The sequence below is a fragment of the Anopheles bellator genome, chromosome 2, assembly GCF_943735745.2.
Source record: "Anopheles bellator chromosome 2, idAnoBellAS_SP24_06.2, whole genome shotgun sequence".
Classification (NCBI taxonomy): Eukaryota; Metazoa; Arthropoda; class Insecta; order Diptera; family Culicidae; genus Anopheles; species Anopheles bellator.
The window spans coordinates 72,003,569-72,027,346 of record NC_071286.1 but is presented as its reverse complement, the minus strand read 5'-3'; the positions used below and the strand labels follow the sequence as shown (position 1 = coordinate 72,027,346).

At 47.1% G+C, this 23,778-nt stretch overlaps 3 protein-coding genes across 5 annotated transcripts; all 3 read left to right on the top strand.

Moving 5' to 3' along the window:
• Positions 1-383: 383 nt before the first annotated feature.
• Positions 384-12,286, top strand: LOC131207984 (alpha-tocopherol transfer protein-like). Its single transcript, XM_058200623.1, has 7 exons — positions 384-523; positions 5,812-6,031; positions 6,094-6,834; positions 10,114-10,257; positions 11,333-11,448; positions 11,519-12,133; positions 12,281-12,286. Exons 2-7 carry the CDS (start codon positions 5,890-5,892, stop codon positions 12,284-12,286), a joined length of 1,764 nt encoding a protein of 587 aa, XP_058056606.1. The 5' UTR covers positions 384-523; positions 5,812-5,889.
• Positions 12,287-12,615: 329 nt separating this feature from the next.
• LOC131210385 (uncharacterized) lies at positions 12,616-13,605 on the top strand. The gene is made up of 2 exons (XM_058203627.1): positions 12,616-13,174; positions 13,234-13,605. The coding sequence occupies exons 1-2, from the start codon at positions 12,620-12,622 to the stop codon at positions 13,483-13,485; spliced, it is 807 nt and encodes a 268-aa protein (XP_058059610.1). The 5' UTR covers positions 12,616-12,619; the 3' UTR covers positions 13,486-13,605.
• A 328-nt stretch (positions 13,606-13,933) lies between these two features.
• On the top strand, positions 13,934-18,921 carry LOC131209331 (alpha-tocopherol transfer protein-like). Of its 3 annotated transcripts, none has more exons than XM_058202377.1 (7): positions 13,934-13,989; positions 16,087-16,444; positions 16,606-16,808; positions 16,896-17,046; positions 17,171-17,318; positions 17,389-17,545; positions 17,622-18,921. In XM_058202377.1, the coding sequence occupies exons 2-7, from the start codon at positions 16,336-16,338 to the stop codon at positions 18,033-18,035; spliced, it is 1,182 nt and encodes a 393-aa protein (XP_058058360.1). In that variant the 5' UTR covers positions 13,934-13,989; positions 16,087-16,335; the 3' UTR covers positions 18,036-18,921. The 3 variants fall into 3 exon arrangements, with proteins under 3 accessions (XP_058058360.1, XP_058058361.1, XP_058058363.1); XM_058202378.1 differs by having other exon boundaries at positions 13,946-13,973; XM_058202380.1 differs by lacking the exon at positions 13,934-13,989 and adding an exon at positions 13,990-14,077.
• Positions 18,922-23,778: the final 4,857 nt, after the last annotated feature.

The window sequence follows — 23,778 nt, the reverse complement described above, 5'->3', positions numbered from 1 at the left end:
TACGAGTTAGCCTGACCTGGCGACAGCGTGAAACAATGCACCCGAAGAACCCGTTCCTTATCCTGCGTGGTGGAAGAAGGTTCTCCGCCGCAAGCAAATCGGCACCATACGCAAGTGGTGGTGCTGCGTCACCCGTCGTTCTTCCCATGCCCAGAGGGAACACTCCGTCAAGGCTTCCAGCGGCCCGAGTTCATCGACAGTGGGGCCGCGGGGGAACCGGAATGATGGTGTAAACAAAACATAACAAAACACACTCATCCACCGTTTATGCGATGCTGGACAACGAGGGCGATGGCGAGGACGAGGAGGGTGGTACGTTCAGCGCAAAACACAAATCGTGAACGGAGGCAAACCGGCCAGTTCAGTTACTGTTGGTGCGTCGAGCCAGAACGTTGGAGTCGTGCGGGACTCCACAGTTAAGCCATAGAACCGTGCCACCCCCCCCGCGGGCGTCCAGTGGAGCAGAAGTCCCAAGAACTGGCTGTGTGCAGTCGTGGCGCGTTCGCCTCTTTGTTCCATTCGGGTTCGTATCGCTTGCCGGGAGTAATTGCGGTGTGGATCGCGCACGATGAGATCGGTGGGAACAGTCACATCGCTTCACAAAGAGCAGCATTTATTCCAATCCGTTCAAGTGACCACCAGAGTGCCACGTTTGGGGGGCCTGGGTAAATAGCCACTCGGAAGGACAGTTTCGAGCGTGGTCCAATTATGGAGCTGTGAGACCTTTAAGCGTTGTTGCTAAGTTGGGTTTTTGGGGGACAACCTGTCGCACTTCCATTGGATTAAATGTTGGTAGCAAACGATGCATGCTACCGGCTGGCCTGCGAGAAGCCTTGAAAAATCAAAACGCAACTCCATAGAGTCGTCCCATCGCAAACACAATTAACTGATAAGGATTATCGCTGTGTGGCCCCGATTGTAGAGACGGTATTGGACCATGTACGAACTGTGCTGTGCTTGGTTCGATCGTCGTAAAGAGAAAGCACTTATTGACTCTAAACATTCCTCAGTGGCAAGATTAGTTTTAATTTAGCTGACTTTAAAATCTATCTCTCAATCGCGTACTGGAAATGATTGGCGGTACTTAAAACTGACTTAAACGGTTAAAGTCACAGTACGATTGCGTCAATTGGCTTTCCACAGGCGGAATGAGTCGCCGGTGACGTCGGTGCGGTCCTTGAAATGCAATATACATATTTATAGTTACAGAATTGCTGGATGCTGGCATGTTTTACTTTTTCTCAATTGATTGCCGCTACAGTTGAAACCTAGCACTTTGTAATGTCAGCAAGAAAGTGAAGGTCTCCAATCTGGCGAGGCTTCAGAATGGAAGTGATGCGATCGTTCTATTCTGCCACTCTAGACTCGGGCCAAGTATGAACACCAGTTTGGCACCAGACTCTATGAACCCCTAGCGGTGCTAATGGTATGCTAATATTTAAAATACTGTGTAGTGGTTCTGGTGGAACAAGAATCCCTCCCTTTACTCAGCTGAGTTGGAGTTTAACAGAAGCGTATTTGAACACGCGCCCGCCTTAAGGCAAATTTACTGGAAGTTTCGTGCAATCGTTGAAGGAACAGATATTCTCATGTGTCTGAGTTAAAGGAATGTACCAAACAACAGGAAAAAAATACTCCAAAACCCTGTCCACAATGCCCGCCAGTCTTCACCGGCTTTAAGCGTGGATATTTTTTGTAAATATGAACCAGCTAGCGGCGCACCAGCGACGGTGACGATTACAGTTTGCACGACTTTAAACATGTTCACGGGGCCACATGTTTGCGCAAGTCATATCGCCTGATGAGCCCACTGAGTGGGTGAGGCAAAAAATAAGCCGGAAGAGATAGTTCTAAGCCGCACGTTCCTGGCTTTTAAATCGTGCACGCAAACGGCCACTAGAGAAACGGGTTAGATCCGGAACCGGATTTGGTGCGCGCCAAAAAGCGCGTGTTTCTGTTGATTGTTATAGAACTTTTCTCATGGTGCGCGTTCCGTTTAGTGGCCCCCTGACCATTGAGTAAGCCGTTAACGGGCGTCTTTTCTTGGGGGTGTGAATCATAATCGGCCGACCGATGATGTGATTCATGATTCCGCCGGCGGGATCGTCGCCTGAAGTGACCTAACTTATTAGCACGAGGGTGACGTTAAATGTCAATAAACCGACAGCTGTGGATCAGAGAACGTGCCACCGCACCGCTCAATCAAATGGCCAACCCGTTCGTTAGCGAGAACCGATGGAACGGCTCTGATCGAAGATTGCGTGCTGAAAACCGCAATAATCGATTCTCTAGTACCTGATGAACATTTGGCGGGGCGCGATAGCCGGGCCCGGTGCGGACAGGCCCACCGCCTGGGGGCGGTGCACTAGACAACCGCTAATCTGTCGGTTCTATTCTTAAATGGGCGGATAATGACCTAACCCTTCGTTAGAATGAATTTTTTTCCATCAAACACTGGCCACCGGAGCCGGTTTTTGCATCGGAACGAGCCGAGCCTTAGACCGGGTTTTAAGGTCGCGTGCGGGGGTCTCTGAAGCTATTAACCTCTTCGCTCGTTGCGCGCCGCGTGGTCGTGGAAAGTCGCTACGATTGTTGACCCACCAGCAGTGGGGACGAATTTGTGTGCTGAAGATGTGCGGACATGTCGGGTTATGAGTTTTTTTAACCTCCGCATGTTAAAATATCCTCATTCTAAGGGAACCTGTACTGAGCCCAACTCATTCTGACTCATGCCAAGTCTCAGACCTTCGCATTTTCCCCCCCTATTGTTCATTTGCGCCCAGCATCTGGGGGAATACGACTGACTTGGGACCATTGTCACTGCTAAGTAGAGACGTGGCGGTCATTTCCGATTTCACGTCGCTACTCGGTTGCTGTTATTATCGACACGTCGCGCCATTGTCATTCCGGGGGCTGATTGCGTCACCATAAATGGGAGGGTTTAAAGTGGGAACTGACCTAAAAGATCAAGTTTGACGTGCTGTCATTGAGATGTTTTCTAATATTTGAGACGAATCGTAAATCTTGGCAATGCTGGCGCGCCACAAATTAATAGTTTAAGAGGAGGCAAGAGGCGGAACTATTTCGCCAGTGCATTCTGCTAGTCGAAGTCCGACCGCTCTCCGGCAACATTCGCGCGAATCGAATGAGAAATGATCTGCAATTGGTAACCTTGCACTTCAAGTTCCTCACCAAAAAACTACACGGCAACCCGCCGCGTTACAGATACGTCGCGTAGGCTGAAAGGGTCAACGACGCGGTGCGCACAAGGTAAAAGAAGGGTAAAACGTACTGTAGGTCTCCACGTTTCGATCGATAGTCCCAAGCGCCGGCGATCGGCGACACAAGGAAAAGGGATGATTCGCTGGGGTTTAGCGAACCGGTTCTGCCGTTGACAAGACGGGGCCGATAAGACTAGTTTCACGTCTGGTGCTGGCTCAGTGGGACGAAAGCCCTCGGCTAGGGATAGTGAGCTCCAGTGGTTGGTCAACTTGTTGATGGCAAATGATTCTAGTGACGCAAATTAACTGGCGGGAAGCACGCACCACGCACGGTTCAATCGTAGTTCGGAACATTACACCATTGCGGTGAAACATGAACGTGGCGACCATTACACCTCGTACCGGTAAACCCTTGAATACTGTTCCCAAATCGGTAAGAGTACCTTGTTCGATGGCCTCGATCGTCCCCGATATCGCGCATGATAGGCACACGTGTGCCAAAACGCTGGGTTCTCAGGCCAGCTAATGGGAGGTATCATCGTATGAGCCGCTTAACGATCGATTGAATTAGAGATAAGTGTGCCCGTTCCTGGAAGTAGTGTCCGCTGTTCGGTACAATACACGATTTTCTAAAACGATACCGTTCGAAACGGTGGTCAACAAATTTAATCAACCTACGACATGCAAATTCATCGAATCGAAAGGGTTTCAAAGTGGCGTATATTCCTCTGGTCTCTAGAAACGTTCAGTTAGTTCGGCCTCGACGTGCGTATCAGTTACCGCATCCCGTAAGATAACACCAATCACCGCGTGACAACCCTTTACCGTGCCATTTGAGTACCGTTAGATGGAAGTGAAATCAACAGCTTTGACCTCGTTTTGCGCTTCTTCTGATCTAGATTCGGCATCAGATTTCCCGATCAAAGACGATCGATTGAATTACTTCGGGCTTTGTGCGTCGCGACGTTCGTTAAAACAATAGCATAATTCAAGGTCCACATAAGCCATCGATCCGTGGCCGCAGTAGTCGCTCCGTTGCTCCATTTTATTATGCGTGTCACGCCTGCGAGAACCTCCAGCGTGGGGACTCCGTTTTGAGGTTAGTTGCCGTGCTCGAAGTACAGGGGTAATGCGATTTGTCACGGCACTTTATTGGATTGTGTTGTGGCCAAAGCAGACTGGAAATTGGGTCAAAGCGAAAACCACGCCTAACTGCAAGGTTCAACAGCCTGCCTAAGGCCGTGCGCGACCTACCGAGCATATCCTGAAGGAGAGAAACAGTTTCTCGTGGATAACCGATGCCCACGGATTGTGCACTGTAAACAGGATCACCTTGACGATGCGACGATGCGACGACGTGGCCGCGGTCGCCAAGTTCAGCGTCATGGCTATGGAACCTGCTAGATTTAGACGGTGGAAAGCATTAGTGCATTCGTCCGACGGCTGGAGGATGCTAAACCAGTTTCGCATCGAGAGCACATTCGATTCGCAATGCTGGAGGCTCGCTGAAGGGTTCGGGTAGCCGGAGGTCTGCCAGTTAGATTAGTCACAAATCACTACGTAATAGCCAGGTCCACTAATGACACGCGCCTACGTCTAGGTCAGTTTTAACAGGGCCCGGGAGAACCAGGGAGAAACGATCAATGATGTTTTATTACGCGATAAAAGTCCGTATCGTATCGTAACCACCAATCAGCTTATTATCGGTCAAAGGCTTTTGATTCGAGTAATGACTTTATTGTTGACATAAAGTCTTGTTGAGTGATCTCTTAACAGAATTCTGATGTTGGCAAATATTTACTAAATGTTTTCCCATGAGTGCCGCTCATCGCAAATTATACGCTCCCTTGCATTGACTAATGATTGTTGGCTACCCCGCCGCCGGTCAGCATGGTACAGGTTAAGAGGTCTCAGTCGAAAGCAAAGCCTAAAACACATCGTGTCACGCTTTGCAGTTCTTTGATGCTCGCCCGCACCACCCATCGTTCAAGACGTTTGAGACCTTACATTTCCCCATGTCTGATTTGTCATTGAGTGAAACCAATTTGGGGTCTTCACGGGTAATATATGCTCCGATTACTGGCCAGTTGTGTTTCAAACGTCGCGACGTTCGGGCCAACATTGGCTCGGGAGCTGACTTTGTCTGTTGAAGGCTGCAGAATTTTCAGACTCTTCAGAGAACTTCCCTTTGGAAAATCAACCTTCCAGTTGCAAGAATTGTGCAAAAATGGTTAAAAAACTAATTCAAAGTATTAGGCACAGAGCTCACCTTAGTCTTAGTGTAAGTGTTAAATCCGTTTTTGGTTCAAAAATTTGGTGTAAATTCACGAGCGATACGCTAATCTGTGGATAGTGAAATATTTGCTGCAATGGCCTCCAAACGGGGTCACCGTGACGCCGTGATAATGAAATCCTCTAATTGCCGGTCAATCTGCAACACTATCAAATAATTAATGAACGGTCCAATTCTACATCCGAAGCGCGTTTTCAGTTTTTTGTACTTTTCCGATTTGATGTGCTTGGGGCGAGTGTACTGCATGTGTGGCAACGGTATCTCTCCAATTTTTGATAAATTTTCGGGTTTCCGCAGATACAGCCCAGAACTGTAATATCAGGGCCAAGGATATCTAGTTGTCGTCGTTGGAAAGGTCCCTCTATCTGTGCCAGGATGCCTGAACCGGAGGGAGTTATTCACCAGCTATTCATGGACCGCGATCTTCCGCCCAAGATCGTGGAGGTGGCACGATCGCAGGGGGAAGATCCTGACCGAACAAGTTTGATGATCGAGGAACTTCGAGAGATGATATACGGTACACAGATGTCAAGTAGCTCTGATCTAAATATGTCTAATGTCCACGTTTCTACATTTTAGAAAAAGGAGACTGCGTTCCGCACCGAGTGGACGATGATTATTTGGTCAAATTTCTTCGGGCACGCTTCTGGCACGTGCAGCACGCGTATAATTTGATGGTCCGGTACTACGGTTTTCGTGAGAGCAATCCTGAGTTTTACGAAAACGTAAACCCGATGGCATTGCGCTCGCTTGGAGACGACGACATAATCACCATTTCACCGTACCGTGACCAGGAAGGGCGGCGTGTAATTTTCTTCAAGTTCGGCAAATGGCGTCCGGCAAAGATTCCCATCTTGGATCTGTTCCGCGCCACGATGCTGCTGCTGGAAGTTGGTTCCCTGGAACCGCAGTCGCAAGTGCTCGGTGGCGTGGGCATAATGGACCTGGAAGGATTGACGTTGAACCACGCCTGGAATCTTACACCCGCCGTGGCTCAGAAAATGCTGGCCCTGCTGGCAACCAGCATGCCGCTGCGCACGAGTCAAATCCATATCGTCAACCAAGGATGGGTGTTTGATACGGCGTTTCAGATCTTCAAACCGTTGCTCACGGACAAGATGCGCCAGCGATTGTTCTTCCACGGTACCGATCGAGTCTCTCTCCACAAGCACATTGACCCGGAGGCACTGCCGGAACGCTACGGAGGCTCGAAACCGGAATATCCTTACACGTACTGGCTGGAGCACCTGAGCAAGAACGAGAAGGTGGTGGAAGAGCTTCAGCAGTTGGGCTACGTGTCCGAGCCGGCGGATGACGAAGGTTGCTGATGATCGCGATAAATTACGGCGATAAACTCTGTTCACATACCGTAATGACGTGGAATTGATGGTGTGATATTATTTTGCACATAACATTTAAGCTATACTCTTAATTATACACAATAAAGGAAATCGAATTTATATAGAGCAACGTGTTGATTGGTTGTTTTGCAAGTATCAAAACAATAGCAAAGCTAAATAAAATGAGGTCGCAACCGTTTAAAAAATTTAAATTTCTAAGCGGAGACAAAAACCGCCAACTTCGCGAAACTTTTCGTCGGCTGTTTCGAAATCTTCGCGAAATATTTCAGACACAAATTTCACAATCTTTCATTTGAATTATTTCAATATATTTAAATTTTTATTCTAATTTTTCCTTTTATTCTAATTTTTTTTATTCTAAATCTTCCATTTTTCAAATGTGATCGTTCGTTTTCGATCGTTTTCGTGATGGTTAGTTCAAAAAGTACTTGTAATGAGTTAATGAGTTAATGTAGTTGATGTAGTTCAGTTAGTTAAGTGTTAATCTCTGATGCGCCACTTGAACGATCAGTTTGATTCGCTGAATTCCGGTTAGAGCGTGGTGAAGTTAAGCATTTCAATTGAAGTTTATGTTTCGAAAAGTACAGCCAAAAAATATGAAACCTTAGCATTTTTATCAACACTGTTGCCTGATACAAAAAGAACAACAAATAAGCGCACGTGCCATGGCGCAACCAGTTGAAGAAGAGTTCTTTGTCGAACTGCCCCGTTTGATTTGCTGACTTAGACTTCTTTTGGATGAGTTCAACGATTTGAGCTCATCGGCTTCGAAAAAAGTTTTTATTGCATCCTATAATATGTGCCGCACTAGAACCGATCAGCCAAACAAATAAGTGTTTTGTCCGTATTTGCTAGCGGAACAACCGGACCCGCCGTCGATTGTTGCTACCGTCAGCTGGTTCTGTCTTGTGGCGCGAACAACAAAGCGACCGTTCACCGCAAACGCACCGGCTAATAAAACAATCCGGTTTACCGGTCGGTAACAACAGTCGGTTTGTGTTCGTCGGACAGTGAAGAAGTCAAAACTCGATCGAGTGCGTAAAGTTTTCGCGCTTTGGTAAGTGAGGCCAAGTGAGGTTCGTTCGTTCGCCGTTGGTAGTTGCGTTGAAGTCTTTTCCCCAAACTCACTCAGCGCACATTGGTTGGGTGGTGGTTGAGCAAAGTTTCGTGTGACCAAGTACGTCTGAAAGTGTCCCAAAACAAGCAATCCCTCCTCAGTATCAACCTATTTCGTTTGATTTGTATTACCGTCATGGGCACAAAGCGGTCAGTTTTGTTGAGATTCCTTGGTCGTCTCCGGACTAACGGAGGTTATTGGTGCTGGTGCTACAAACGACTCGCACACCTAGTGGAAAGTAACTGCGGTGCGCCATGTTGGCCGTTAATGAGTAGAAAATTATGCAACGGACGAGCGGCAGGTCAGGTTTACAGTTTCACTTTCGCGAAATTGTGCGGCGGACGGTTTTCGTGAACAGAATCTTTATAAGCTACAGCTTGTTACGGTCCGGTGTGGTCGTGAGCTTAATTCAACTTCACGCCTCTCTCCACGTTGTACGTACACGATCTCAGTAACGCACAAATTCTGTGCGTTGAGGTCACGGACGAAGCGTGGAAGGTCCGACGGCGTTCCAACAGTATGTAAAGCTCACACAATGGTTTGCCAAATTTGGAACATCCCAAACACCGCTCGGTGTGTACCTGTCCCCCCCTGTGGCGATCCCCCAGCGGTACTAGTTTATTATGCATGGCGATCATGTTTGCGTACGCTGCGCCGAAAACTGCCACCTGAAGTTTCTTCATTTATGCTGGCATCTAATGAAGTTGCGCACCGTACAACTTCTTTTTATAGCTCCAACCGCGGCGCTTGGTGGGTTCAGAAAAGTTTAAGTGCTGTTGCAACATACAACAATATAACGTGCTTACTGGTGGGCAACCATTCGGCGGACAACATATTTTTTTCATTCGTCGCCAGCGGACAACTGTGGGAATAGAAAGGAATCGTTGCCAAGTGGTGCCGAAGTAGTAAGCAAACCGTGTTATTACAAGACCCGCACTAAAAACTAAAAGCTGGATAAAGTTGTGGAAGATCAAATTATGGCCCGCGAACAAACGTAGCCGTCCTTGTTGCTCGCTATTCCGCCGCCCTGCCGGTCCACTTTCACGACCGTCGACGCATTCATTCTGTGGCCCCCGAATATTTAAAAGACCCAAACTGTCAAGGTTGCTGTAGACAGATTTTGCTAAGATATTCGATATGGATACTTTGAACACAGTTCTTAAACTTGTTTGGAATCGATAGAGGCATGATCAACAGCTCTGACCTGCTCCGAAGGAAAAGGCTTTTTGATCTGGTTTTTGATGTGATTGATAATGTTGTGAGTAGTGACCGTACCGCTTCAGGCAGTTGAGGTCAAGTTAAAACCCATTAACATGGCGGCACTTGGCGATGGCATTACCAATTAGTGGATCGCCAAAAGCCGCCATCTGTTTGTCTCACGAGCAGTCACAAGTCCTTCTTTATTGCATCTTTTGTAGCGGGCATTTGGATGCGTTGCAAAGCATAAGAAATTCATTCACCTTTGACCTCTGGCGTTGAGTGCTCGTCGGCTTCCGCCAGCCTCTGGTGTCACTTGTTAATTGTATGTTTTATTGCATGGTTGTGGCGTGGTAATAAAATATATATAGCCCCAATACCGTTTTTATGGTTGGAAGCATCGTTTATTATTCTTTAATAAACATCTGTACGAAAGTGTTAAACAATAAAGAATGTTGCTTTCAGTCGAGCTCTACACATAAATATGTAAGAAACTCACAACAGTTTCAGGTTTAGTAAAGGTTTCAATTATCATTACTAAGCCTACACTAATTTTTTAAACATATCCCATTCGGGTCTTGGGATCGGTCACGAGTTCTTATCTCGAAAATTGGACTCTAGAGCAATTCAAAGCTACAAAACCCTGCCTTTTCTAATCGGATGCTCTCAGTCACTGCCCTTGGGCGACGTTTTGGGTTAATCGATAACAGTTGGAGCCACACATTTGCATGAATCTTAATTCGAAAACCACGTTTATTGGCAACCTTGCCCATCCACAAACTTCCGCAAGCTTATCAACGCCGATGTCCGCATCATTTCGCCGGCCACGACAGCGCACTGGGGCGTGCCTGGAATCGAAGGTTGTGTGTAAAATTGTTAATATAGTCTAACGTCGTTCGACCTTATTGTGTTTCTTCCCCCAAGGACTCCCAATGCCGGATATAAAAACAATGCCCAAAGGCCCTTCTTCAGGCGACCAGAAGCAGAAGCTAGTGGACGATAGCAAGCAGGTCTCGGTCGATGGCGATCTTACCAAAAAGATCATCGAACTTCGTAAGCTGATCGAAAGTAAGTTACGCGTTCACGTTCACGATGACGCTCCGGAAAACCGGAAACGTCTCAGTATGTCTGTCATTTGTGCGCCCGTGTGAGTGAGTGGCCTAACGATGGCCCCAAACGTGCGTCGATTTAATCATCATCCATCACCAGCGGTCAATATCACGTTCGATTACATCCGACTCCATCGTCGGATCGCCTATCCACGGTTCGTAATGGCACCGATTCGATTCAACGTATTTGATGGCGGTGTCGTAAATGGAAGTCATTCTTTATCGGAAGTAAACAACCACCCAGAGTTTGAAAGACCCAATGGAGCCAATGACAATGGAGTTTCGAGGGCCAGAAGTCGAAATGCAAATAAACTTCAACGGCATCGTCAGTGCCACATTTTAAGAGCAGTGGCAGTGGCAGCAAAGCAAAGAATCAATTGAAGCATGACGATATAATTAGTGTTGATGCAGTGAAAGTTTCCCGTTTGTTAGATTATAATTTACGAAATGTTACGAGACCATTGCGGACCAGCTTTAGGCTTCGGTTTTTAGTCTATTCCAGGGCAGCATTAGCTAATAATCGCGATCGTGACTACTAGCGATCGGTCCACCGCTTGACAGTTCCTTCGAATGGGCTGTTAACGCGGCATAAAACTGCCGCAACGTGCCCACGTGCGATGGGCTGGTTCGTTTCTCAAGTCTCCACCACCGGACCACCGGTCAGTGGTGGCCTGTGCCGGTCACTGTCATGGTCAACGCTTCGGCGTGACGCCGATTATCAAGGTTAGGCGCGTATGTTTCGTTCCGTCTCTCGGCTTTTGATGGGCGGCGTGCAGCGGAATGGGACTCCTCAAGTTCGAGTGGATCCGAACACGAACTGTATACAGATCGGCAGTGATTAATTAGTCAAACAAAACTAATGACGGACCGAGCAAAGTCATTAGCTTGGGTTATGATACACTGGATTAGGTTTTAATTTTCGATTTTCAAATTTTGGCATTCAATTTTCGTGCCCCTGTTCGGGACAGTGAACTACAGCAGATCTAGACGATCACAAGACTTCGGCTCGTTTGATTATGTGGAACTTTTTGCAGGTTTTGATGACTGTCAGCGAAGAAGCGATGATATGTTTTTGCGACGCTTTTTATGCTGCTGCGACTGGAACGTAGAGGAGGCATTCGGGCGCATCGTGAAGCTCATCAAGCTGAAGGTAAAAGAGTTTGAAAATTACCCTTAATGAATATGCCAGATATGTAACCGAGCCTTTATCCGCCCATTAGGAAGCACACCCGGAGTGGTTCTTTCACAAACCGATCGCCACGTACGAAGGGCTGCTGAATCGGAACATAAAGTTCGCCCTGAACCGGCGGGATCAACGTGGTCGGCGAGTGTTCGTAACGCGGCTGGGAGCGATCGATTTTTCGACCATGGCCATCTCTGATCTCGCCAATCTGGACGATATCTGGTTCGAGCTGATGCTGAACGAGCAGGAAACGATCGACAAAGGCGTCACGTGCCTGATCGATATGAGTGGATATTCGCTGAAGGGTTTCCGCTTTCTGACACCGCAAAACATTCGCGTCGGTTCGGCGAAAGCGGACCTACTGCCGCTCAAGAACATCGAGTTCCACGTGGTCAATTCGTCCGTTTTCATGAACGCAGCGGTCGCCATACTGTACCCGATGTTGAGTAAAAAAATCAAGGAGAGTGTCCACTTTCATTACTCCAACTGGAGCTCGTTGCACCAATATATTCCGACGGACATTCTGCCCGAGGAGTACGGGGGCACGAGTGGTACAACGTTCGACTACCAGGCGATCAACGCCCAAGTGATGGAACGGGCCACCGAATACGATCGGTTGCTGGTCTACGGAGGAAAGGCGAAACTTCCGGCAGTCTGTGTGTCCACCGCAAAAGGGGCGAAACCGAAAGGAAAACATAAAAGTAACGAAAACAAAAAACGAGACGTCGCGTGTGTTGTAGAAGAATAATTAATATTATGTTCTATGCTATTAAGTAAAAAAATCTTAACAATGTATTAGGAATGAAAGTGGGTTAACCAATGGAACAAATTTAATTGAATTGGTTACGGTGGTTCCCTGATATGAGTCTAAACAGAAAGCGACAAAGTGAACTTTCTTGTAACGGAATGTACATTACAGCGTATGAAGAAAATAAAATATTTCCAAACGAAATGCCATACCGTGCTATCGTGTGATAAGAAAGTTTATCATTTGTCATTCACCTTCACCATTAAGACCATCAGTCATTCACCATTCAGAGTTTCAAGTAGTTTGCATTGGCTGTGAGTGATTACAAATAAATGGCCATTTATATAAAGTCCGTCCCATGGGACCCGACCGATCAGTATCGGACATTAAATGCCAAAGTGCCAAACAATGAAGCTCTTCTTAGTGGCCATTCTAGGGCTTTGCCTCGGCCAGTCCCAGGCTGGACCGTTGGCTGAGTTGCAAACTGTAGAATTTGCAACGCGTTCGCGGTTCTTCGGGGAGTTCGATAATCTACTCAAAGGCATCGCAAAAGAAGCGATCGAGAGCCTCTCGACACTACAGCAAAGTACGGCAGAGGAGGTCGAGTCGGTCGAGAATGCCATCGAGAACCTGGAGACGCTTTACAACGACAAAGTGCTGAAGGAAATTGCAAAATACGACGATGTGCTGAAAGAGCTACAGACCAAAGTGTCGCCGTGTTTCGCTCCGGTCCCGGAGGAAATTGGCAAAATGGTGCAAAGTGCGCGCGACAAGGCCGGGGTCTGCGCCCGGGCAACGGTTGCTCGTGTACGGTTGATCGAGAAAAATGTCGAAGAGCACATTAAATTTAGCCTGTCCAAAGTGCACGACATTATCGGCATTGGACGCAAGTGTCTCGAGGATAACTCTTGGATAGTGGATCAAATCAATTGCGCGTTGCAAAGCGTAAGTTAAGATGGGCCAAACAAGTAGGGTTCGCTAAATAACTATTTGGCGTTCGACAGGCACCGGAAGCGGTTGACAAAGTGCAAGAGATTGTCCACGATGCTGCGAGGCTGGTATCCGAAACGTCCAAGGAGGTGGCCAAACTGGCCGCAGAAACCGAACAATGTTTGGGCGGAGCTGTGCAAGATGCCGTCACTGATTTCAACGCGATTCTCGGCAAGGTGATCCAATGTTTGGGAGACGAACAGAAGGAATCGGATTCGAAGGACCCGTCGGATTCGAAGGACTCGTCGGACTCTTCTGAAGATTGATTCATTCGGTCGGTGGGGGGATGTAGTGGGTTGCAATATTACAAAGAATAAACTAGTATTTCACTAAATAGAATAGAAGCCACAACAGCAACAAGCAACTTTGAAATAAAAAAATAAAATGTCGATAGCGAACTGTAATTTTCGGCCATCCAAACGAACTGACAGCACTCACTGCTTGCAGCTGGTTTGCTGTGAGTGTGCTGTGAGTGTTTGTGACGCCGGGAAAACATCTGTTTTCCGAGCCGTGCTCACGCGGAGAGAGCGGCAACACTTGAGTCCTTTTGTTTTTCTTTCTGTTGTTTTGTTTTTCAATATCGAGTTGGCCTCTCAGCAACGACCGTGAGTGGCGCGTGAGCGAGAAAAACACGCGGAAAATCACGGTCGCGCCCTGCTGTTGTTGGCGCTCTCGGTCACCCTTCTCCGGATCGAGCGGTGTCAGTTCGGACCGGGGAGCCTTCGTGGTAGTTTCGCGGAGTGTTTCGTAGCCAGTATGAACAATTTTCGGTAACTTTTGCCAGCAAGGGTGTCGCCGAACGAACCCGTTTTTGGCACGACCAGTTTACGTTCTTTACCAGCAGCTACGCGATTGAAAGTTTGTTCTAGTTTGTGACCCCAGCAAAGGGGTTGAAGAATGAGTGTGAAAAACGGCCAGTGAAAGTGCTCTCCCATTGTGCACACGAACGGTGATTTATAGTGGCTGCCCGTGGGACGCAAAGATTCGATTTCGTCAGCAAGTGAATGAAATTTCGCAAGATCGGAATATACCTTGCAACACATTCTTCGCGTACGGCGTAGAATGTGGGACTGTATTTACCGAGAATATTCTTAATTAATTTCTCACTTAATGCTAAAATAAGTGCACCGCAAGGGGGCGGCCTCCGCGGGGAGCCGTGCAAGGAAATGTGCCAATATTTTCACACCTGCTCATTCTTCCCGGATTGGATTCGCACCTTGACCCCTCTCGAGACACCGCGTTCACTTTCGGATGCGAGAAATCTTTGGATTCCCAAGCTTCACCCCCAAATGCGAAATAGCATTAGCGACGCCTTTCGCAACCGTTTTGTGGTCCGATTCGTAACGTTGCGTTTGGGGATGATGGAATGTTTTCATGGTAGGCTCGTAGCATGTTCTGAAGAACCATATTTTACCGTTTTCTGACGCCACACGAAAGTCCACTTGACGCCCTTTTTATATTTTTGAGATGTGTTTAGGCACGCCAGCCATGCGACGGAGCGTGCGCTTTGGGATGGTCGTGCTCGTGCAGTATCTCACGACGTGTAACGCGTGCCGTGTGTGGTTGTGTTTGTGGAGAACCTTGAGGACCGGCATGGCCGGAGTGGCAAGGATGTGTTGTTCCATGTTTCTGGCATGTTTGTTGAACCAAACCGGTGGTTGGGAGGACGGCTGGTTTGTTTTTGGCGCCACGTCGTCTTTATCGCTGCATGATGAAGGCAACTTTTCCGTGCAACGTGCTCGAGATCCTTGCAGCAAACTCACTTCAAATGGAGCACTTTGGCGTGACCGTTTCCAATTATCGACGACAGGATGTCTAAACACCGTGATCGACCTGGTGGTCCGTATTCGAGCAAAAGTTCGAGAAGTTCGACCCACACGAACGATGGTTGTTTGTTAATTTGAAATGCAAAATACTCCAATGTGTGTGCAGCGTAGAGCGAAGAAAATGAGCCGTTTGTTGGATCGAATCATTATCCCCAACAGGACATATCCCCAACGAATAGGGGACGCCGATTGGCAGTTCGTTTTTGAAAAATGTTAAGATATGTAAATTACTGAGCATCGAACCGAACAACAACCTGAACCACTTGGAACAGAGGAAGAGTACAATTTCCTACTAACCCATCGTATGGTGAACTATTTTTAATCGCCCATCTCGTACCAACGAATTTGACAATAGGGTAGGACAGGGTTAGGTTGGCCGTTGTGTTATCAATCGCTTTTAAATCGAAAATTTATTGCACTCATATTTTATTGTTCAACAAAATCTTAGCTCCTTTCAACGCCTGCAGGGCAATCGTATCAATCAAACGAGCTACGGCGCTTGGCGTCTTTAGGTGACAATCTAAAGGTCTCATGGTAGGTAATTCGCTTTCGCAAACCGCAGGGCAGACGAACGCAGACAGAATTGTAGAAGAATTGTTGAGAATTGTTATTTTCTAAAAATAATCTTTGCATTATGCCGTCGGAGATATAAAGAGAGGAAAGAGGGAGAGAGCTATCGCGCGTCGGACGATCGTATGTTAAGGCCTTCCCCCTTTCCGTATCGAGTTCGGTACCGTCATCGAAACGATCTCTCGGTCTCGGTGGGTTGGCAGTGGGCAAATTAATTACTCAGTTGTATTGAATAATTGAATGAGGCTCCTACGGCGGGGAAATCGTCACCATTTTTCAATTGTCCGCGGTTCAAGGCGAAGAAAGCGAAAGCTGAGCGAAAATCTTATAGTTTGACGTTTGCTTCGCGGACCAACGGACCCAGTTCTATCTCAAATTACTCAGTGTGTGCATAAAAAATAGCAATGAATAATTAATAAGAGTGAAATACTAAACCATTTATCACACAAAATATCTCTCAAATGCTTACAGTGAATAACAGTGTAGTTAAGCAAAGGGCGAAGGTTGTGTTGAAAGGATAACGCCCTTATTGGCATCAGAAATCAAAGTTTCAAAACAATTCCATCAGTATTCGAAAAGTGAACAATCGACAATCGACGGAACCACCGACGGAACCTTTCTGACCACATTCTTTCCCATACGATTGTCGGTGCTTTAAAAATTCCTCAAAACATACCATCGTCGTCGAACCGGAACCGGAAACCCCGGTGGGAGATAGAAATGTCCAGTAACGACAGTACACCGCTGAACAGCCCGCGGAAAATCTTCGGAAAAACTGCGACGCTCGACAACAATGCGATGCTCGAGTACGAGATGAACAAAAATCTAGGTCAGATGGAAAACGGCCTCTTCACGGCTGCATTTGCTGCATTTCTCATGTGGCTGTGCAATTACTGCCGGTGGACCTGGTGGTGGCCTCTCTAACATTTTCTCATTCCCCATTTACATATTACGCCGTTCCTGTTGGTCCGATCTCTCCGGCCCCGACAGATGGAAAGTTTCGGGAAAAGGCGGAAAAAGAGCTGGGCGAAACGGGCGGGGAGCTGACGTATACAAAAATCCGTCAGCTCCGTCAGCAGCTCAACATCTACAACGAAAACCACCAGCGAGACCTCGGGTGCCGGCGGGACGATTCCTTTCTGTTGCGATTTTTACGCGCCAAAAAGTTTGACGTCGAGAAAGCGTTCAAAATGGTAAGTGGCCCTCTAGTGGCCCCTTCGGTGGACCGGTGGACTCTGTGATTTGCGATTTGCAATACTTTCGTCTTCTCGTCGGGCCAGATGCAAAAGTACTACAAAATGAAGGAGGAATACCCGGAGATTTTCAAAGTGTCCCCACCGACGGAGATGAAGTTTATGCTCGAGATGCAAATACAGACGATGCTGCCGAAGAAGGACGAGCACGGTCGGCAAATCTACTTGTTTCGAGTCGGTAAGAGTTGGCTGAAGTCAAGTTTTCTTCTGTTTCACTGTCCTACCTTCTCTACTGTGCCTCCATTATCATCTAACCTTTTGCATTTTGTGCATTTCTTTTCTTTTTGGCGCTGCACCTGAAGAGAAATGTGATCCGTATAAAATTCCGGTGGATTATGTCTTCCGAAGTAATGTGCTGGCGCTGGAAGACGCTGTCCGCAGTCCGGAAACACAGATCGGTGGCGTAGTGGTGCTGCTGGACATGTCTGGACTTGGGTTTGCTCATGCTCGGTAAGATATGGCGCTCCCTCCCATTGGCCGTAAGATACTTGATACATTTTGTGTTCTTCTGTCTCCGAAGCTATCTCTCTCCTCATTTGGCCCGGAAAACGGTCGAGGTAGTACAGGAAGCGTTCCCGTTGCGCTTCAAAGCATTCCACGTGCTGCACGAACCCTTCTACTTCGATGCCGTCCTGGCCGTGCTCAAACCATTCCTAAAGGACAAGATCCGCCGAAGGGTAAGCGAGTGATGCTGGATGCGGTTCAAGATTCACCAGTAATTGAGTTATGCTTTCTTGTGCTGCTCTCGCTCAGATACACTTGCACGGCAACAGTCTCAGCTCGCTACACAAGTACGTCTGCAAGGACCTCCTTCCGGCAGAATACGGAGGGAATCTTGGCCCGTTCGACAACACAGAATGGCGCCAGGCCATACTGGAAAACGAACAGTACTTTATTGATCTCGAAACGTACAACCATCGGTCCGAAAGTTGCTACCAGCTAGCGAATGCCGACGGAGACGCCGAGAGTATCGACAGTTTGCAGTTTGGAGACACCGAAACGGAGGACAGCGAGTTCGACGAGGACGATCGGCGGGTGTTGAGCCCGAAACGGAATGCCCGCTCGATACAGAACATTGAGGAGATTTTCCTTAAGAACGGCTACGACGGCCTCGAACCGCGTGTCGGCGGAGTCGACCACGAGAAGGAAGTGGAGGAATTAAAGTAAATAGCATTAAATCATAGACACTACGGTGGGGGTCTGAGGGAGGCAAAGGAAAAGAAAAGACAACTTAATCACACACAATCGTTTGAGTTAGCTTAAATAATAGAAAATCAAAGTATTTAGAAAAGTTATGCACACGTTGGGCGCTTGCGCTCGACTTTCTCTCTCTCTCTCTCTCTCTCTCTCTCTCGTTAGTAATTTCCGTGAGGAATTGAGGGATTCTTGTCGGTATGAATCTGTGTTTTTTAATAGAAAAAATGGAACAAACAACAGTAACACACCAAGAGGAGAGAAGAGTCGAAAACTCAGGCAAAATCCGGAAGCTGGTAGCTGCACTTTGCTTGGCTCTCTGTCACGGCAACGCGATGGAAGGCAGTTTGCTTTAAATGTGATAGAAGCTGTCAGCGATGTCCTCCTCATGAGCGATAAGTAGAGGAAAAAACCAAATAGAACAAAATCAAAGTAAGTCAATTTCAAGAGAGTGAAATTTCGTTACAAAAGAGACACAGTGGGAGAGATTAATAGGAAGTGTTCACAGTTCGTTAAATAAGTAAAGTGCAAACGATGTTCAAAAACAGTCACATGACGGCTGGTTACAGAAAAGTACATTAATTCACGTTACCATGGCAAACAAAAGAGCAATCTCAACGTAGTTCAATTCGAATGGCAAATCCAATTCCAGCGAAATACTCACCACACTCCAGTTGGAAGTTATCGAAACAAAAACCACATGACAAAACAAAACAATCGATTCTATTTAGCTAGAACAGATTTGCTATTCACATTCACTTCAGATAGAAGTATTTAACGGTCCTAAGATGAGGACGAAACGGGAAGGAGACTCGAGAGAGAATGAATCGAGGAAGATCACGTAAAGTACGAATACTTAGCGAACAGTAACTTAGTTATCATGCAGCAACGAAAATACAAAATAAAGCATATATTTTCAGTCATAGAAGTACGGCTTACGCATTGCGTCTTATTTCCTAATTTAATGGTTACTTTACTGCCCAGACCCGGTCGGTGGATGATGGCAAAGGCGCCAAACAACGAAGAGTAGTCACTTTTCAAACGACCCCCTTTACGCGAAGGATACAGCACTCAGCGAGGCACTCACGCCATACAGACAGTGCCGTGTCCAGCTGCACCGGTAAATGGTCATTTTATTTTACCCAAAACAATATAAAGTCCAAAGAAGTGAAAAACTCTTTTATCTTACAAAATGTATTTCAACAACTGATCTAAGCGTTCATAGTACTAAAAAGCTACAAATAACATTAACAATACGGTATGAATTATCTATTCATGCTGTTTGAAACGGTGAGCTGGAAAATGAGCACACGTGCGCGTGTTTTCCAGGTCGTCCAATTCGTTCTCCCGAAAGAGCGCTCCCCCGAAAGGGCTCCGGACTCCGGGTATCTCACCGGGAAGGTGCCCCGTCAATATAAGTAAAAGGGGAAACTCTCTGAGTGTTGCCGAGAAGCGACTAGCTGAGTGAAGCCATTACCGCTACGTCCGTTCCAGATTTGGCTTCAGTCTGTGAGTGAAGATTGACATCCCTGGACGTGTCCCGCTCGGTGTGTGCCTTCGGGACAGCGCATTGCACAGCAGGGCCAGTGGCAGGATATTTGCTGTAGTTGTATCCTCCATCTTAACCTGGTGCACAAAAGCCGTGGTGCCGCGACACTCCCCAGGGATCGGCGAAAGCGACGGTGGGTCACTTGATTCCTTGCCGCCGCGTATCGTGTGCCTGGTGTAACTAAAGCAATCGGTTGTATCCTCGTGGCCCCCAGCCCACGGCCACCGTGCCCTATCAGGGCAGATTGCCCAGCAGTTGGCCGTTATCGCTTTTCGCCGTCGCGTTCTAGTAGTGTGAGTGCGCGCGCGAACGGGACCTGTTCCGAGGCAGGATACGCGTGAATATGCCTCGGGGCATCATTATCTGACACGAGACCACCGCTGGCGCTGCGTTGAAGTTGTGATGTTGTGCGCCCCATATATATATTCAAGACACGAATTACGAGTGCCTCTCGGAGTGCGCGTTTATTCCGCGTACTCGCTTAAGCCGTTTCGAGTCCTTTCCGAATTCTGTTTATCACGCGGTGGTGGTGGTGTTAGTGTGCTATTACCAGTGGACGTGCATCGATTTGTTCGGCTGATCGGTGGAACGCCAAATTTGGGATGTAAACGAGGCTTTCGTGGCTCAAGATGTTCCATCATAAAAAAAACCACGTCAAGCGCTTCTGGTGATGATGACCGATGGAAGGCGCGGAATAGCAAATAATACGTTACGTAACCAGGCCGTTATCACTTTCGTGCGACGAGCGCCAGAACCTAAAGTTCTAGAATTGTTTTGGGGGCTTCTGAGTAGCGTGAACTTCTCGGTGTTCGTTTCGTTTGATGGATATTTTTATTTTGGTCTTGAACGCCCACCGAGCGCACGACATGTGGAGAAAGCTTGCGTCCAGCCTTGTACCATGTGCCGGCTGCTATGACCTCGTTCAGAGGTCCTTTACCGATGAGCGGCCACTACAGCGCGGTTTTTACCAACATCGGCAGTGTGAGAAATGACCATGGAATGTGGTAGAAACATTAACTTTCTATGAACAGAAAAAGCTTCAAGAATCGATGGAAAATCAAGCATTGTAACAAGAAATTCATAATTCAAACATTCACCCGAGCATAGTTGCTGCTAGTAATACGGTATATTTACCAAAGCTTTAGAAATGTGTTTAGATACTAGTTTCGATGAACACGAAAATGTTCATCCACCCTTCACGGATTGGTTCTATATGTTGAAGTTTCCCTCACTGATGTAACGTGCGCCCAGTAGTTGCATCTATAGCCGGGCCAATGGTACTAGACTGACCGTCGCCGACGGTAAATGATTTACGTAAAATTAATGCTTCTAATTAACCTCGCTGGTAGCGTTCGCTGACGGATGGAAGCTATTATTTTCTAGAAAACTTTTGTCTAGCCGAAAGCACTTTGCCGGCAACGCAAATATTCCACCGAAAACGCGTTAAACGTTGTCCTGCCCAGCGAGCGGTCCCAATTTGAACGACCGGTCATATTCAACGCTTTCCGGGCATAAAATTCCGCCCGACGCCATCGAGCATTTTCCTAGATGACTGTAGGTATCAGGTTTATTGCCCGCGCTGACATTATAATCGGTTTACAATGTCATTAAGTGCCGTAAAATGGAAATAAATTTACTCGTTCGTGACGAGTTCCGTTGGAATTCAGAGAAGCGAAGAAATTATGCTTAATGCTCTTCCTTCCTTTTGTTTGGTGGTCTCGCAGTTTCATTACCGATGAACCTATGTTGAAAGTTGACGTGGAATAATTTTTACTTGTGACATCAAACGAACGAGACTGACATTGAAATTTTATTCATGTTCGGGTGTAACTTTGTTTATCAATTTTCTCTCCTGTACGGCTTCAACAGATTCATCGGCCGGATTCGCGCTTCCATAACATGCGAATGTTTATTTGTTATTTATTCAAACCGGTTACCCGTAGAGTAGAGTCGGTCCGCCTGAAATCCGCCTATCTATTCAGGACTATCGATTGCTGGAGGGTTGACAAAAACACTTACAAAGCTTACCGATGAACATGCTGGCGAACAGCGTTCGAAAGCGGTCGCCGGCTTTCAGAAGGCCGCCATGTCAGAATGTCACATATGTATCCAATCGTACGGTTCCGATTCCAGTTATCCACCGACCCGCTCGGGGAATTGATGAAGGTCGGTCACAAAATTTATGTAAGTGCTTCCGGATGTTTTCGATTAAAATATTCATTTCAACGATGTGAACGTGCGCTTGCCCAAGCGTAGCATCAAACGATTAAGATTTCGGTAAAACGTTGGGGAAAATCAACCCATTCATTTCCGGAAATTACTTTCACGTATTTAGCCCCTGACGGCATAATCCGTGGGATGTTGCGTTGTTGCGTTAAATTGCAAATATAGTATCCCAAATTTGGCTAGTACCACGAAATATGCCGCGCTAAGGATGTTAAACTCGCTGCAAATTATTTCCACCACATGTTGCCGAACTCCGGAACCCGGCCAGTTATTTATCTTACGAAACAAGTTTTGAATTGGTGAAACAAGATTGCTGTTTGCTATCTTGTTAGCAATAAATTGGCCAATATGTCGGTCCAGACGAACACCCTCGTATCAAGCCGTAAGGAAAGGCCGACGTACGAAAACTAAAACGACGAATCGAGGCAAAGTTTCGTAAAGGAAAAACAAATTGATAAGAAGCCAGTCAACCGCAACGGCAGAAAGTAGTTTACCCTCCAACGTTCCTTCGCTTACTGACCAATCGGGAATGAAATTCATGCATTACAAATATGATTTCTCAAACGGGAAGATGAGCAAGAGAAATTGTTAATGTATCCTGTCCAAATGTTCTCTGCAACCAAAAGAGTATTGGTGTTTACCAAACAGTCTCGAAAATCGCGAAAAGCAACTTGATGTGACAACAAATCTTTCGGGTTGATCATCAACAGAGAATTTGAGACCATCTTTTTATTGCAACCACACTAAGGGTATTAAACACAAAACCAAAATATGGTAAATCCGGCTAATGCTGGTACGTTCATCATGTCAGGTCGCTGAATGATCTTGGCCGTGCCGAAGGTTAGCACAGAACCGCTTCTCGTACCTGTAAATACAAAACCTAGAGCAGCCTTTGCAAGATGTCCGGATGGATTTGTCGAGATTTTAACATAACCTTCGTGTCAAGCAAACATTTTGGCACCACTCGGGCAACATTTCGGCCCCACAATCGTTTCATAGCACTGTTGACAGTGTTGACCTTTCAGCCGATTCGTTCCGTTAGCTCACTTCAGCATTGCCGTACCAGCTTTGTCAGCAATGGCTTTTCCATGTAAACTTCCATCCCATGGAACCCGTCTATTCCCCCCTGGTGTTACCTTGGACAATCGCACCACGCTGTACGTTCTTGACCTGGGCACACGGAATACATTAACCTAATTGAATTTTCAAAAGAACCGAATGCATATTTCCACAGTGCTGCCAAACTAGCGGGAGGCATCATAAATTTTACGTCGAACAGACCATAATTGAAATGTGTGCTGTGCGAGGTACTGTTTTTACCGCGGCAGCTCCCTGGAGTCCTTTGCACACCTGCACGGCCTAGCGGAAACAATTAAACCGACGGGCGGCGGTCGGCTCACGGGTTGGCGGTTGCAATGGGGATGTTCAACTCGTTCGGCTGATAAGATCTGTGGCGGTAGTGTGATTATAAATAGATGAAACATAAACTACACCACAAGCCGTGGCGTTAACTACGAACGATTGAATAATGGATCCGATGTGTAGAAACGCTTCCGAACCGGCCGCGAACCTAGACCGCGGGGTGTTTGTTTAGAAACTGCGCCAAACAAACCACGTTCCGACGACTGTTAACACATTATCAGTGATGGCATAGATCCGTTTCCGGTGTGGTCGGGGGCCAAGATGCGCGTCATGCTGCGTAGCGAGCAAATGACTTGGCTACTTGACGTTACCGTTCCAGCCAATGGAGACGCCCGGTGCGCTACCGACCGTCCGATGGAGCCGCCTGGTGGTTTCACACTCGATTAAGTAAACTTATTTTCCAAAAAGCAGGATGCTGTCGGCCAACGGGTTGATTGGATTGGATGCACGCGCTGGGTGCAAATTTACTTTGCGTTCTAAAAGCGTAGCGCTACATGCTACTTTGTGTTGCCGGACGAT

Excerpts from the sequence above, each read along its gene's own strand:
- LOC131207984 (XM_058200623.1), top strand. The coding sequence starts at position 5,890 with ATGCCTGAACCGGAGGGAGTTATTCACCAGCTATTCATGGACCGCGAT. Across the intron at positions 6,835-10,113 it reads CGAGCCGGCGGATGACGAAG|GACTCCCAATGCCGGATATA; the intron begins GTTGCTGATGAT and ends TCTTCCCCCAAG. Across the intron at positions 10,258-11,332 it reads ACTTCGTAAGCTGATCGAAA|GTTTTGATGACTGTCAGCGA; the intron begins GTAAGTTACGCG and ends AACTTTTTGCAG.
- LOC131210385 (XM_058203627.1), top strand. The coding sequence starts at position 12,620 with ATGCCAAAGTGCCAAACAATGAAGCTCTTCTTAGTGGCCATTCTAGGG. Across the intron at positions 13,175-13,233 it reads TCAATTGCGCGTTGCAAAGC|GCACCGGAAGCGGTTGACAA; the intron begins GTAAGTTAAGAT and ends GGCGTTCGACAG.
- LOC131209331 (XM_058202377.1), top strand. The coding sequence starts at position 16,336 with ATGTCCAGTAACGACAGTACACCGCTGAACAGCCCGCGGAAAATCTTC. Across the intron at positions 17,047-17,170 it reads AATCTACTTGTTTCGAGTCG|AGAAATGTGATCCGTATAAA; the intron begins GTAAGAGTTGGC and ends CTGCACCTGAAG. Across the intron at positions 17,546-17,621 it reads AGGACAAGATCCGCCGAAGG|ATACACTTGCACGGCAACAG; the intron begins GTAAGCGAGTGA and ends GCTCTCGCTCAG.